This window comes from Balaenoptera physalus (genome assembly GCF_965194825.1).
Source record: "Balaenoptera physalus genome assembly, chromosome: 15".
Lineage (NCBI taxonomy): Eukaryota > Metazoa > Chordata > Mammalia > Artiodactyla > Balaenopteridae > Balaenoptera > Balaenoptera physalus.
The window spans coordinates 63,152,933-63,166,308 of record NC_138894.1 but is presented as its reverse complement, the minus strand read 5'-3'; the positions used below and the strand labels follow the sequence as shown (position 1 = coordinate 63,166,308).

The 13,376-nt window shown below is 42.6% G+C and overlaps 1 protein-coding gene and 1 pseudogene across 6 annotated transcripts in view; one reads left to right on the top strand and one right to left on the bottom strand.

Annotated features, from left to right (window-relative positions):
* Positions 1 to 118: 118 nt before the first annotated feature.
* The window catches only part of MTA3 (metastasis associated 1 family member 3), a 158,298-nt gene continuing 145,040 nt past the window's right edge, over positions 119 to 13,376 (top strand). For 2 of the 5 annotated variants that reach the window (XR_014254271.1, XM_082427753.1), the window contains exons 1-3: positions 119 to 272; positions 1,962 to 2,029; positions 11,966 to 12,059. Coding sequence is in view for 4 of the 5 variants with exons in the window: in XM_082427753.1 (XP_082283879.1) it covers positions 245 to 272; positions 1,962 to 2,029; positions 11,966 to 12,059 (190 nt within the window). In the remaining variant the exon portion in view is untranslated. The remainder of the gene's footprint in view (positions 273 to 1,961; positions 2,030 to 11,965; positions 12,060 to 13,376) is intronic. The other 3 variants (XM_082427752.1, XM_082427751.1, XM_082427754.1) reach the window with 2 other exon arrangements.
* LOC309644260 (tropomyosin-like) lies at positions 6,406 to 11,959 on the bottom strand (annotated as a pseudogene). Its single transcript has 2 exons — positions 8,483 to 11,959; positions 6,406 to 8,128 (listed from the first exon to the last, which is right to left on the bottom strand). The product of its transcript is annotated as a tropomyosin-like (transcript).

Genomic DNA, 13,376 nt, shown 5'->3' with positions numbered 1-13,376 from the left:
GCTCCCACCCCTCTGCGTCCCCTCCCCTTCACTTCCCCCTCCCCTTCACTTCCCCCTCCCCTTGTTCCCTCCCTCCCTTCCCCCCCGCGGCTAGGCGCGGCGTCGTCGGCGGCGGCGGCGGCGGCGGCCGGGGCTGAGGCGGCGGCGGCGGCGGCGGCGGCGGCGGCGGCGGCGGCGGCGGCGGCGGCGGCGGCGGCGGCAGCGGGCGGGGCTCGGCTCGGGCTCCGCGGGCGGGCGGGCGGACATGGCGGCCAACATGTACCGGGTCGGAGGTAGGAAGGCTCGGCCCGACCCGGCCCGTCTGGGAGCGGGCTCCGGGAGTGGGGGGTAGGGGCGAGTTCACCCTAACCGCTGGGAGCCGCGGGCGCCCGGGCTGAGGGCGCATGGGGCTGGGGGCCTGCGGAGGGGGCCGGGGCTGCCCCCCCTCCCCTCTCCCCTCCCCCACCGTGGCCCACAAGGGACCGGGGCCCATCCACACCCCCGCATCCCAACCAGGGTTTTAGGCCAGGCCTGTACTTGGGGGTATGAATTATCAGACGCCACCTCCCCCTCAGCCCGTGAAACCCCCATGGGGGTCAGGGGCCGTCGAGCCCCCTAAGAGGGTGGTCTTTCCTCGCGTGACTTCTAGGCGTTGGGGGTTTGGAGAGAGTGGAGGGACATCTCTCCTCTACTGCTCCCCTTCATTGGGGGTGTGGGTGGGGGCGATGGGGGCCCAGCCAGGGGCACAGCTGGATAGGCCTGTTTGCGGGGACAGGGCCCTGCACCTCTTCTTCGTCCCTCTCCCTTACGTTTCTTGTGCAGCCCCCCCCAGAAATGGGGCTTAGAGGGGCCGGGGCACCGCAGCCTTGGGTGGGGAGTGGAGCTTTGCCTGGACGTTTGCTCTGCTGTCTGCCTCCTTCCCAGCCTTCTGCAGAAGAGAGAAATAAGGTCAAACAAACTTTCTCCCTACTCACGACGCCCTCCTCCCTCTTTCCTGGTAAAATAATAATTCAGATAAGTGACGTGTTTGTGTGTGAGACTGGCTCTTCTCTGCTCATTAGCCGAGCTCCTTGATGGATGGTGGTGGGAACGGCCTGGCTAAATGAGGCCACTTTGCAGAAGGGAGACGGGAAAGAGCCACTAAGATAGACAATAACACTGCAGCCCAGCCTCTCAACTAAACACACAGTGGGAAGTTTCCAGTGAGCCTATTAGATGAGAGGAAAAACCACACTTGAAAATTTATATGCTTTTTGTTGAAAGGCTGCAGCAGTTGCTTTATAACGAGACCCTAAATGGATCTGGATTAAATATGGTAAATATGGTGTTAAAAAGGCTGGTATCACCTCCACAGAGCTCTGCCTCTCAAAAAGTGACCCCTCTCCTTTTTCGCCTCCTCATCTTCCTGGATAGAGCTGTGAAAAAGTTTGTCAATGTGCTTCTGCTCTGCTCACCTGATTTTTTTTTAAGTTGGTGATTGAAATGTACTTTGGGCTGCTAAGCCTTTCAAGATGCTCTGAATTTGTCTTAGGTCAATAGTTTTATGTGAGAAGCCTACTCCAGGGCAAATTGGATTGGAGTGAAAAGATGTGGAAGCAGTTATTGTATGAAAGACACATGTTTAGTCAGCTCTGACTACTCAATGATAAGAGGTGTCTTTTTGTTTATTATTAAAGAAATGACACATGTGGGACAGAAGTCTAGGAGAACTTGAATAAAACATTAATTGAAATGAAAATGCCAGGAAAATAAGGGTCTGTGAATGGTAAGCACATAAGAAAGATAATATATTAAGGCTGCATTACTCAGTTTGCTTTTACCAGGAAATGAATCACGGGCGTGCTTCATTTTGAATGTGAATTACCTGATATAAAAAGTCATGCTTCATTTTGAATGTGAATTACCTGATATAAAAAGTCATAAATTGACAAATGTGAACTTTCTGTTGAAAAGATTAAGCTCTTTACTTCCTTTAATTACAGATTATGTCTACTTTGAGAATTCCTCTAGCAATCCGTACCTCATCAGAAGGATAGAAGAACTCAACAAGGTATACACTGAGTGTTCTTGATTCTAATATTAAGAAATATTTGTTGCCCATTGAAGGGTAATTGGGTAAAGGGCATAAGAGATGATTTTACTTTAAGTTCCAGACTCTTTGAAAGTAGAGATTTCGGATTAGAGAATTATGCAGGATTCTGAATATTCTTTTGCTTTTTATAATTACCTCTGATATTAAATGTTGATATTGAATATGTAACATCTGTTAAGATTTCTTCAAATTGCTTGGAGCTTCTCAGAGCAGGTCACTCCTGTAACTCAGTCCCTTTTTATATTTGAAGTCATAATTTGTGTTTCTCCCTTTTTAGTGAATTAATTTTTTCTTCTTTCAGCTTGAGAAGGAGGAAGTTAGGGAATATGATATTTAAGAGAATTTGTAAAATTCTAGGCTAGGCTAACTAATAAGAATACAGTTTTGGTATAATTATAAAGTGACTTTTTGTCCCTTAGGCCCAAGTAAATAAAACTTTTACATCAAGGTTTGTCCCTGATCGCAGGTGTCCAGGACATCAGAAGCATTATGACTGTTGGCAGTAGCTGAGCTTTTACAGTGGAGGCACTCAAACAATCATAAATGACATGGACCATAGATTTCTGATGGTTGAGGGTTACTTGTGTAGCTGGTGAGAATTCACATTGTTAAAATGTTTGGGGGCTGTCTAGCTAATACCCTTCCCCCAAAATACCATCTGGAGACTGGTCCCGTTCTGAGTCCCAGGAAACCAGATCTGGCCAAGGGCGTGCCTGGCTTATGAGCGTTGAGGTCTTGGTTCACTTTTGGGGATACCCTGGGGACCTTGCATTTAAAAAATTTCCATAGTATTTGAGACCACCACCAAATGAAGAAAATGGCCTCAGGATTAGGTCAGTCTGTGGGTGGGAACTGTTGAGATGTCTTCCTGATGTGCTTCTCTTTTATATTACTGATGTAAGGTATAAGAATTTAGGCAATTCCAGGGAATTCCCTGGTGGTCCAGTGGTTAGGACTCGGTGCTTTCACTGCTGGGGCCCAGGTTCCATCCCTAGTTGGGGAAGTAAGATCCTGCAAGCCACACGCGGCATGGCCAAAAAAAAAAAAAAATAAATAAATAAATAAATAAAAGGCTTAAAAAAAAAAATTTAGGCAATTCCACACTGTTCACTGCATCAGCTTATTTAGAAAGTTAACTAGGATTCAAGGAGAAATATTGCCCTATGAGACCTGTATTCTCTGGCTGCTCCCTGCTTTGTTCATTCGGTTCTAAGTGCAGTAAGCTCTTTCTTGCCTGTTTCTCTCTCTCTTTTTTTTTTTTTGACTGCGCCGCCTGTCTTGCAGGATCTTAGTTCCCTGACCAGGGATTGAACCCAGGGCCATGGCAGTGAAGCGCCAAGTCCTAACCACTGGACCCTCTTGGCTATTTCTCATATGCACCCACCTTAGGACTGTCTGGTTGTTTCCAGCCCCCCATACCTTGCTTTTTTCCCCCACATCATTTATCACCTTCAAATATACTTAATTAATGTGTTTACAGGCATACCTCAGAGATATTGTGGGTTCAGTTCAGACCACTGCAATAAAGCAGATATTGCAGTAAAACGAGTCACATGAATTTTTTAGTTTCCCAGTGCATATAAAAGTTGTGTTTATACCATACTGTAGTCTATTCAGTGTACATTATGTCTAAAAAAAGATGTACATGCCTAATTGAAAAATACTTTATTGCTAAAAGTTGCTAGCTATCATCTGAGCCTTCAGTGGGTCATAAAATAATATTAAAAATCACTGATCATAGGTTGCCATAACAAATATCATAATAATGAAAAAGTTTGAAATACCGCAAGATTTACCAAAATGTGACAGACACGAAGTAAGCAAATGCTATTGGAAAAATGGCACTGATAGACTTGCTCCACCGAGTGTTGCCATAAACCATTGATTTGTAAAAAACACAATATCTGAGAAGTGCAGTGAACCGAAGTGCAATAAAATGAGTTGTGCCCATATTTTCATTGCCTGTTTTCCCAAACTAGAATGTAAGCTCTATGTGTGTAGTGATCTCTTCTGTTCACTAATGCATCCCAAGTGCCTTAGAGTAGTGGCTGGCACATAGTTAAGTGAACATTTTTTGAATTAATGAATTTCTCAGATGTCTGATGTTCATACTTGTACATGGCTTTACTGTTTACAAAGTACTCTGATTCATTCATTTTACAAATATTTCTAAGGACCTGCTACTTTTAGAGATGCACTTTTAGGAATTGAAGGATGAACAAGATAGGTCTAGTAGTGGAGACGGACATCAGCTAAATAATTCCACAAGCAGAAGGAAAATTGCATCTGTGCTAAATTTACAAACATCAGAGCATGGTGCTCTGGAAGCATATAATCTGGGGATTCACGTTTGTCACCTCTTTTGAGCCTCACAATACCTTAAACCTTGAAGGTAGATGCATCATGGATTGTTGTGAAGCACACTGTGGTTAAGTCACTTAAATGCCTGGGTTACACATCTAGCTGGAACCTGGATCATTTCACACTTCTTGATCATTATATTACTATTCACTTCAAAAGTCCCTCCCCTCCCCGACATTCTCCCCTTCTCCTTGCCCCTCTGCTTTCTCAAAGAGTCATTAATATACGAGCAGTCCTTACGGGACTGAGGGTGACTAAACTGTGAGAGATCAGAGTCTCTGTAATTTCAGAGAGTGGCAGTTTGGATGGAGTATTGATAAAAAGGAACTGCGATAAGCTAATTAATTACTAAATATTTACATAGGACCTTTATTTCTGAAGGGATGTGAGAGATCTCATTTTAAGTAATTAATTAAACAAATATTTCTTGAGCACTTGTTATGTAGCAGGCACTATGCTAGGCTCAGGTACAACAGTGACCAATATGGACATGGTCTCTGCCCACACAGGGTCTCCGTTCTCATGAGGGAGACACATGAAAAGATGAGTTAACAGGTGTAAAGAAAATAGCGATAAATGGTGTTAACGTCTAGAAAGGAAATAAGCAAGAGCCTTGACATAGAGAATAACAGAGGTTGCTTCCTTTGGATAGGGAGTGAAGGACTTTAAGGACATTGAAGTTGAGGCCTAAAGGATGAGAAGGAGGTAGCCTTGGGAAGAGGGGCCACAGGAGTTCCAGAAAGGCCTTGAGCGGGTCAGAGGTCAAGTTGGCTAAGTGGGGAAATTTAACATGATTAGAAAATCCAAAGAATGAATTTAAGAACACTTGATATATTATTATTTTTTAAAATTAATTAATTAATTTTTGGCTGCATTGGGTCTTTGCTGCTGCACGCAGGCTTACTCTAGTGGCGAACGAGGGGCTACCCTTCGCTGCGGTGTGCGGGCTTCTCATTGCGGTGGCCTCTCCTGTTGTGGAGCACGGGCTCTAGGCATGCGGGCTTCAGTAGTTGGGGCACACAGGCTCAGTAGTTGCAGCTCGCCGGCTCTAGAGTGCAGGCTCAGTAGTTGTGGCGCATGGGCTTAGCTGCTCTGCAGCATGTGGGATCTTCCCGGACCAGGGCTTGAACCCGTGTCCCCTGCACTGGCAGGCAGATTCCCAACCACTGCGCCACCAGGGAAGTCCCAACACTTGATATGTTCTAATTGATAAGCTAAGAGAAGGGATATTAACCTATTTTATTAACTTTCTTCTGAATACGTAGGCTGTGTTTTGGGATTCCCTAGTGTTCCAGTGGTTACGACTGGGTGCTTTCACTGCTGCGGCCCAGGGGCAATCCCTGGTCAGGGAACTTAAGATCCTGCAAGCCTCATAGCGAGGCCAAAAAAGAAAAAAAGAAACAGGATGTGTTTTTTTAACAAAATTCCTAGGATAAGGTATCAATCATTATTTTTATAGAAAATTCACTTTTATAGGATGAAGGTCCCTGTTTTTTTTTTTTTTAAATCCTATTTGAAATGTTACTTGCTCAGTTAGAAAGCAGAATTACAGTATTTTTTCTTTTTTTTTAAATTAAAGAAATAGATTAAAAAATATTTATTTGTTTATTTGGCTGTGTCCGGTCTTAGTTGTGGCATGTGGGATCTTTCAGTGCAGCGAGCGGGCTCTAGTGCGCATGGGTTCAGTAGTTGCAGCGAGCGGGCTCTCTAGTTGTGCCGCACAGGCTCAGTAGTGCGGCACGCAGGCTCTAGAGTGTGCAGGGTTAGTTGCCCTGTGGCATGTGGGATCTTAGTTCCCTGACCAGGGATCGAACCCACATCCCCTGCATTGGAAGGCAGGTTCTTAACCACTGGACCACTAGGGAAGTCCTGAAATAGATTTTTGTCTCAATTTTTTTTCCCCAGAACTTTTAGGTGCCAAACTGAATATCTTGGTTGATAAATACAGTTCGACATTGTTTTATCTCTCTCTCTTTTTTTTTGGAGGGACTGGTTCTTTATTTCAAAAAGACATTTATCAATGTTCAGTATCAAAACAGTTACACTATTGTTTTTTCTTTCCCCAATTGGCCCCCAAAGAGACCACACCAAAGGGGAGTACATTTTAAGCCAATTAAGCTGTAGGGTGCACACCTAACTGACCTCACTGAAACCTCACCAAAAAGGGGAGATTGGGTAGGGAAAGAAACTTTAAAAGATCAGCACACTGCCAGCCCAGACTGTAGAGGGCTCTCACAGCCAGATGGGGTGACCAGTGTGCCCCAACCCCAAAGAAGTAAAGTTTCAAAATAATATAAAATTTAAAAACAATTTTGTACATAAGCTATTCAAGATTTCTCCAGCACTAACTGATAACAACACACAATGAGATGGCAGTTTTAGAGACAGCAGCTTCAGACCCAGAAAAGGGTGATGAGATGAATTTCATATGGCTAAATCAGTGGTAGAACATAATTTTCTTTCCTTTCTTTCAAGGAGGCGGGAGAGCAAATAAGTGGTCACCTCAAAATAAGGGGCACATGATCCATTCTGTGAGCGGCTGGGAACGGGGTAGAGCTGGGACAAGGATTTGGTCTCAGAGGTCTCACCATCTTAATTTCATCTGGTCACTTCTGATGGAAAAAAAAAGTTGCCCAAAGATACCGTAAAGCTGAAAACCTGAACAGCACTTTCTTTTTTTTTTTTTTTGGCCAACCCCTTCTGGAATCACCTTTCTGGTTTGGCAGGTACTTTTTACAGAGCAATAAGGCTTCCGAAAATGGAGTCCTTCTCTGGGCTGTTTGGCTCTCAGCAAGGCAGGCCCATACCTTTTCCCCTCCTCTACGGAGAGGGCAATATGCATTAAGCTGAAAAGTTACCTTCCAAAAGTGAGAAAGGGATTAGACTGCTGCTTCAGAACTATGGAATTATCTGGAATGTTTTACAAATGGCTGCTACATCAACAACAACAGAAAAGGTAATTACAAAATGTGTCCATCACAGCATGCTTTTCAAGACACTTGACATTGTGCTCACATTCCCTTAAACGTTGTTCCCAAAGATGCTCAGCCTCTAGCCCAAATGGAATCTCTGGGGAGAGGCAGAGACAGTTTGGCGAAAAGGACACAGGGGTGGGGGTGGGAGACGTGGCGAAAGGAGAAAGCAGCCTTCCAGTTAAAGATCAGCCGTCAGTTTAAAGGTCAGCTTCGGGCAGGCTGGCCTCAGCGGAGTCGGGGTCAGAGGGAGGAGCAGCGGCAGGGTGGGCCTGGGGTGCCTGCATCTCATTCAGGTCAAGCAGAGTCTGGTCCAGCATCCTTTGTGTACAGAGGTGCTCCTCTTTGGTGCATTTCAGTTTATCTTCCAAATCATCGATTGTCTTTTCCAGCTTGGCTACCGATCTCTCAGCAAACTCAGCACGGGTCTCTGCCTCCTTGAGTTTTCAGTAAGAGTCTTTATCTCTTCCTCATATTTGTCTTCTTTTTGAGAGTACTTTTCTTCAGCAGCACTCAGACACTTCAGGTTCTGCCACATCAGTCTGATCTGCTCATCCATCTCCGCAGCGGGACTCTGCCAGCTCAGCTCACTCCTATGTGCCTTCCAAGTCTCCCTCAATAATCACCAGCTTACGAGCCACCTCTTCGTACTTCCTACCTGCTTCTTCTGCAGTGTGCTTAGCTTCTTTGAGTTGGATTTCCTGGGGCTCCATTTTTTCTTCCTCTTTTTTATTTATTTATTTATTTTTAAATTTTTATTTATTTTATTTATTTTTGGCTGTGTTGGGTCTTCGTTGCTGCACGCAGGCTTTCTCTAGTTGCGGCGTGTGGGGGCTACTCTTCGTTGTGGTGTGTGGGCTTCTCATTGCGGTGGCTTCTCTTGTTGCGGAGCACGGGCTCTAGGCGCGTGGGCTTCAGTAGCTGTGGCACACGGGCTCAGTAGTTGTGGCTCGCAGGCTCTAGAGCGCAGGCTCAGTAGATGTGGTGCACAGGCTTAGTTGCTCTGCGGCATGTGGTATCTTCCTGGACCAGGGCTTGAACCCGTGTCCCCTGCATTGGTAGGCAGATTCTTAACCACTGCACCACCAGGGAAGCCCCTCTTCCTCTTTTAAGGATTGGTTTTCAATAACCTTCATACCTCTCTCGCTGTCATCAGCAGCTTTCTCAGCTTCCTCCAGCTTTTGCAGGGCAGTGGCCAGGTGCTCTTGGGCACTGTCCAGCTCCTTTTCAACCAGCTGGATCCTGCGGTTCAAGGAGGCCGCCTCAGCCTGAGCCTGTTCCCGGACTGCCCTTCTCCCTCCACTTCCGCGGGAGGCGCTCGGCCCTCTCCTCCGCGTCACCGGCCTGCAGCTGCAGAACCTGGGTCTCAGCGCTTCACCGCCTCGGTGGTGGTGACCCCGGCCATGGTGCCCGCCCGGACCCTGCTCGCCTTCGGGTTCCTGCCTCCACTGCCCGGAGCTGCAGCCGCTTCTCACCGACATTGTTTATTTTACATACCCTTTTTTCCTCTCCTCTAAACTGTACTCAGATACAGTGATGATGATCTTTTGGAGGAAGAATATAAAGTTAAAATAGAAAACAGCTTCACGGTAAATTTTATTTAGTCACTATCTAGCTTGGGTGTCGCTCTTCTAAAGATTTAGTCTGCACACATGTTGAAAGAAGGCTTTGTGTGCATAGCAGTTATACAGTCTCAGGAAGTTTTAGAAGTTGTGCTTATGGATAAATTTAATGTTATTTGCTGTTGATTTTTTTTTGGTGTGTTACGTTGTATAATTTATATGTTTCTTCATATTCTGTATGTTTTATTAGCCATCCAATTTGTTCTGAGATTCATTTTAATGTTTAGGGTCTTTTTTTTGTGGGGAGAAGGGAGCCACTAACTTCTTTGAGCATCTAACCTTGTCCCCCACCCCAATCTATATTTGCACATACAAGATTTTGCATATAATTTCAGGAGATCCCTTCAAAGCCCTTTTATAGAACCCAAGTTAAGACCCCTCCTGACATTTAGGATCTGTTGGGAAGAAGGACAGAAATTGGGAAAAGGAAGTTCTTTTCCATTTGTTCTTTAGTTCGAGCAGACCATGGACTTTCCAAAATGGAAGGTGTTTGGTTTTTTGTTTTTTAATAATGTACTTACTTTTTAAGTCTGGGATAGAAATGGACGTGAGTATGAGGTTGACTTAAAGCCCCTTATTGCTGGAGGATGTTTTACTAAACGTGTTTGACAGAATAGAGATTTAAGAGGCTGCAACCTAAATGGAGAAAAGAACACAGGAAAGAAATTGCTGTTCATTGTAGGTTCTTCTTTATACCTGTCTCCACTTTTCCCACCTGTGGGTTTTGTTCAGGTCCTTCTTTTTTCTTAAGACTACTCAGTCCTCCAGGCTTCGCCTGTTGGACTCCTTTCCTTCTTTCCTAGCTAGCTAGGGACCTTCTGCCCCCTTTCCTCCTCCTTGAAGCTTTTTCTGTTCTTCCCTCAACAGGTGGTACTTCCTGCCTCCATGAGTGAGAAGTGAAGTCTGGAGGGGAAAAAGAAAGGAGTAAAGGACAGTAGTGCTGGGAATTTGTCAGGAATGTTTTACTCTTATGCTTCAGTTGTGGGGAACCGGTGAAGGTTTCTGGGTGAGGGACATGATTACAGCTGGGCTTTGGAAGATTGGAGACGAGATGACACGTGGACAGGCATCTTTGCTGGAGCGGAGGCTTGGTGAGGGCAGGCACCATGCATCCGTGGTGCTTAGCTTGTGCAGGGGCACATAGGAAGCCTTCGCACACAAGAAATTTGGTGACTCTGTATACACAAAATATTTAACTTAGGTCTTCAGAGCTATACTTCTTAAATTATTTGTGGTGGAGGATTTTTAAGAATTTTCAATATCTTAGACTGCTTTTGTAAAATTTAAAAATGAGAGTAGAAAGATGAAATTTAAAGTAGGCTTTTAAAAATGCAAGCCCCATTTTTCATTATTAGATTCAATAGATATAAAATTAACTCTCAAATACTATAATTCATTTAATTTCTGTACTCATTTCACTACATAGTAACAGCTGTGGACTGGGCCTTGGACCACAATTTTAGTAGCTCAACTTTAGAGGAATGCTCAAAGGGAGGGTGTGTGTGTGTACAGTAGAGAAGAGTAATACTGTAAACTACCTAATAGCCAAGTGTGTACATGTTTCAGAAGAGAATATTTATTTTGAACTATGCCCCTCCACCCCAAGCAGGTTTAAATAAGAATTTAATTAGCTTTACAGAGTATCCCTATTGGAGGAACTCACCAGTAAGGTAGAAAAAAAACACGTATGCCTTAAAACTCTTGCTTTGGGTTTTTAACATGCTTTTTTTTTTTTTTTTTAAATGTTTATTTATTTATTTATTTTCTTATTAGTCATCCATTAACATGCTTTTGTCTCAAGAAGACAAAAATGATAAAGCACTGATAATTGAAGTCATTGATAGATTTTATTTACATAGGAATATTGGCCTGTTCATTTAGCAGATTGCTGGATCATTACTTCTGGAGGATGTATTTGATCACAGTATTGTGAAGTATAGAAGCACTTTGGTTAGGATGTAATATGATTTCAGTTTTAAGGGGCAATATTTCTACAAGACGATTTCTCACTTTAAAATACTGCCACTGCTGAACTTCATAAGACTGACAAATTTACTGCAGCACATATACTTATTTCTTTTTGTCTGAGTGTATCTGTAAGCCCAGAGAAATTCTGAAAATTTGTTCTCAAGTTTGTTTGAAATTGGAAATCACAATAGCATTTTATTGTAATCTGTGTGTTTTTACAGTGAACTTTGTAGTGAACAATTGACCTTGAAAGCTCTCAGAATTCATAAAGAATAGGAGGGTGGGAGCCTGGGCCCCAGCTGCAGTAAATTACAGCCTAACTGAATATTGATTGTATTCTAGACTGTAGTCAAAAAGAAATAAGAGCTTCAGTGTTCATAACTCAAGGTTTTTAATACTTTCATATGCGAAGGTAAACTAAGTACTACTAAGAATGTTGACCGTTATGGATTCATGGACTCCCTTGGGCTGAGAATGCTTTTCCAAGTTATCTGGTCCACCTCACATGTTGACTGCCCTGCACCTGCAGAGCTTCACCATCAGTCGAACGTGAGGGTGTTTAGGATGGGGCTGGGTGATTTTGCACTTAGCCTGTGCCTAAGGAAGAGGGTTTGGAGGACTATGTTTAACTGTCTTTTAAGTTACGTTGTGGCTTTTTAAATTTTGGGGATTAGTTTCTTAAGGTTAATCAGAGTTAACTATGGCTTTAGTCATTAAAGCTCTCTGATCACTTTAGTTTAATTTTTAATTGATGCCAGTGAGTTATTTTATGTTTGACATTTGTTTCACTTAGAACTTTTACAAATGTTACTTGTCCTTATTTGAATTTTTAAGCTCTCTGATTATCCTGCAGTTGTGGTTGGCACAGTAAATGACAGTGATCTTACAATTATGCTGTCTCTAGTTTTGTTTTATAAACTACTTGAATCTAATGTTCAGTATAGATGACTTTTATTTTTCTTATTTCTTAGACTGCAACTGGCAACGTGGAAGCAAAAGTAGTGTGCTTTTATAGACGACGAGATATTTCCAACACGCTTATAATGCTTGCAGACAAGCATGCTAGTAAGTTAATTGTCTTTTTCTTGGAAAATTAAAATGTGTTTTGAGTCTTTTGTTTTCCATGATATGAGGAAAAGTACTTTATGTAACCTATAGCTTTTTGGTTTCCCATTTGTCTTCCTCTTAGTTTAGATGGGAGTAGGTTTTTGGGTGGTTCTTGGTTTTGGTATATATTTTTTAGGATGCAACATATGTTTATTAGTTAGTCAAAATGTTGAAATAGAAGTCTTTGCACATAGGCTTTAGCGGACAATTGGAGCAGTGTTTTGCCATCTCCAATTTTCCATGGTGGTTTGAAGGTTTGAATATGAGGAAATTTATACTTCACTGGTATTTTGGAGGACTTCTTTTTCCCTCCTCTCTAAAACAACTGGGTTGTATTTACAGTTTTTAAAATTCTGAGTATTTAGTATATATTTATAGTATTAGGTATGTGTGGAAAAAAAAGTGTGCTAAAGAAAGAAGTGCAGTGTGATAGATATGGAAAAAAATTCCTGCAGATAGCAACTCTGAGCATTTCTTTGTAGTTTAATCTTCATTGTGTGCTTCTCCCCACCCCCACAGTCAACAGCTTTGACATATTTTAGCCCCTTTGATTTTTTTTTTTAAACAAAAAACAATCAATAAAAAAGTGATCTAAATTTTAAGAAAGAAGTATAAGTACTTTATTTTGAAAGCCATTTTTGTCCTACAAAATATGTAATGAGACTAGGACCATATGTAAATGTATTTTTCAGTTTAATACCGTGGTGTCTCAAACTCTGGTCTTGGGGTTCCTGAAGCTTTTGAAATGTTTTGGTAATGGGGGAAGGGAGGCTCTTGGCACACAGGTTTGTTCTGTGTCTGCCTGAGAATGATTTCCCCACTGGTTGTCTGTCTCATAAGTTAAATTCCTACTATATTTTCTGCTGTAGTTCATAGAGTTTTTCAGTTTCTTTCCATTTTTGTAGAGAAAGTGTTAATTATGATATGGGTTATTCTGTAGTATTTACAAATTATATATTCACAGATTCAGGGTAATCATATTTGTTCCTCATGTATGAGACCAAAGTATTGCTTTTTAAAATGACATACTAATCAGTTATTTTAGCTATACCTGAAATCTAGAAATTCAGTGTGTTATTAAAGTATCTATGCAAAATTATTTGGATTTTATTCACCATTTGCAACATAAACTTAAGAAAGATAAAATGTCTCATTTATATTCATGTACTTTTGGATTTAATTTAGCTTCTAACGTAGCTTCTAAAGTTGTTGTTGCAAAGGTAGTGAGGTGTAAAGATGGTTGGGCGTCTGCTGACTGTTCATGGAGGGTCTCAG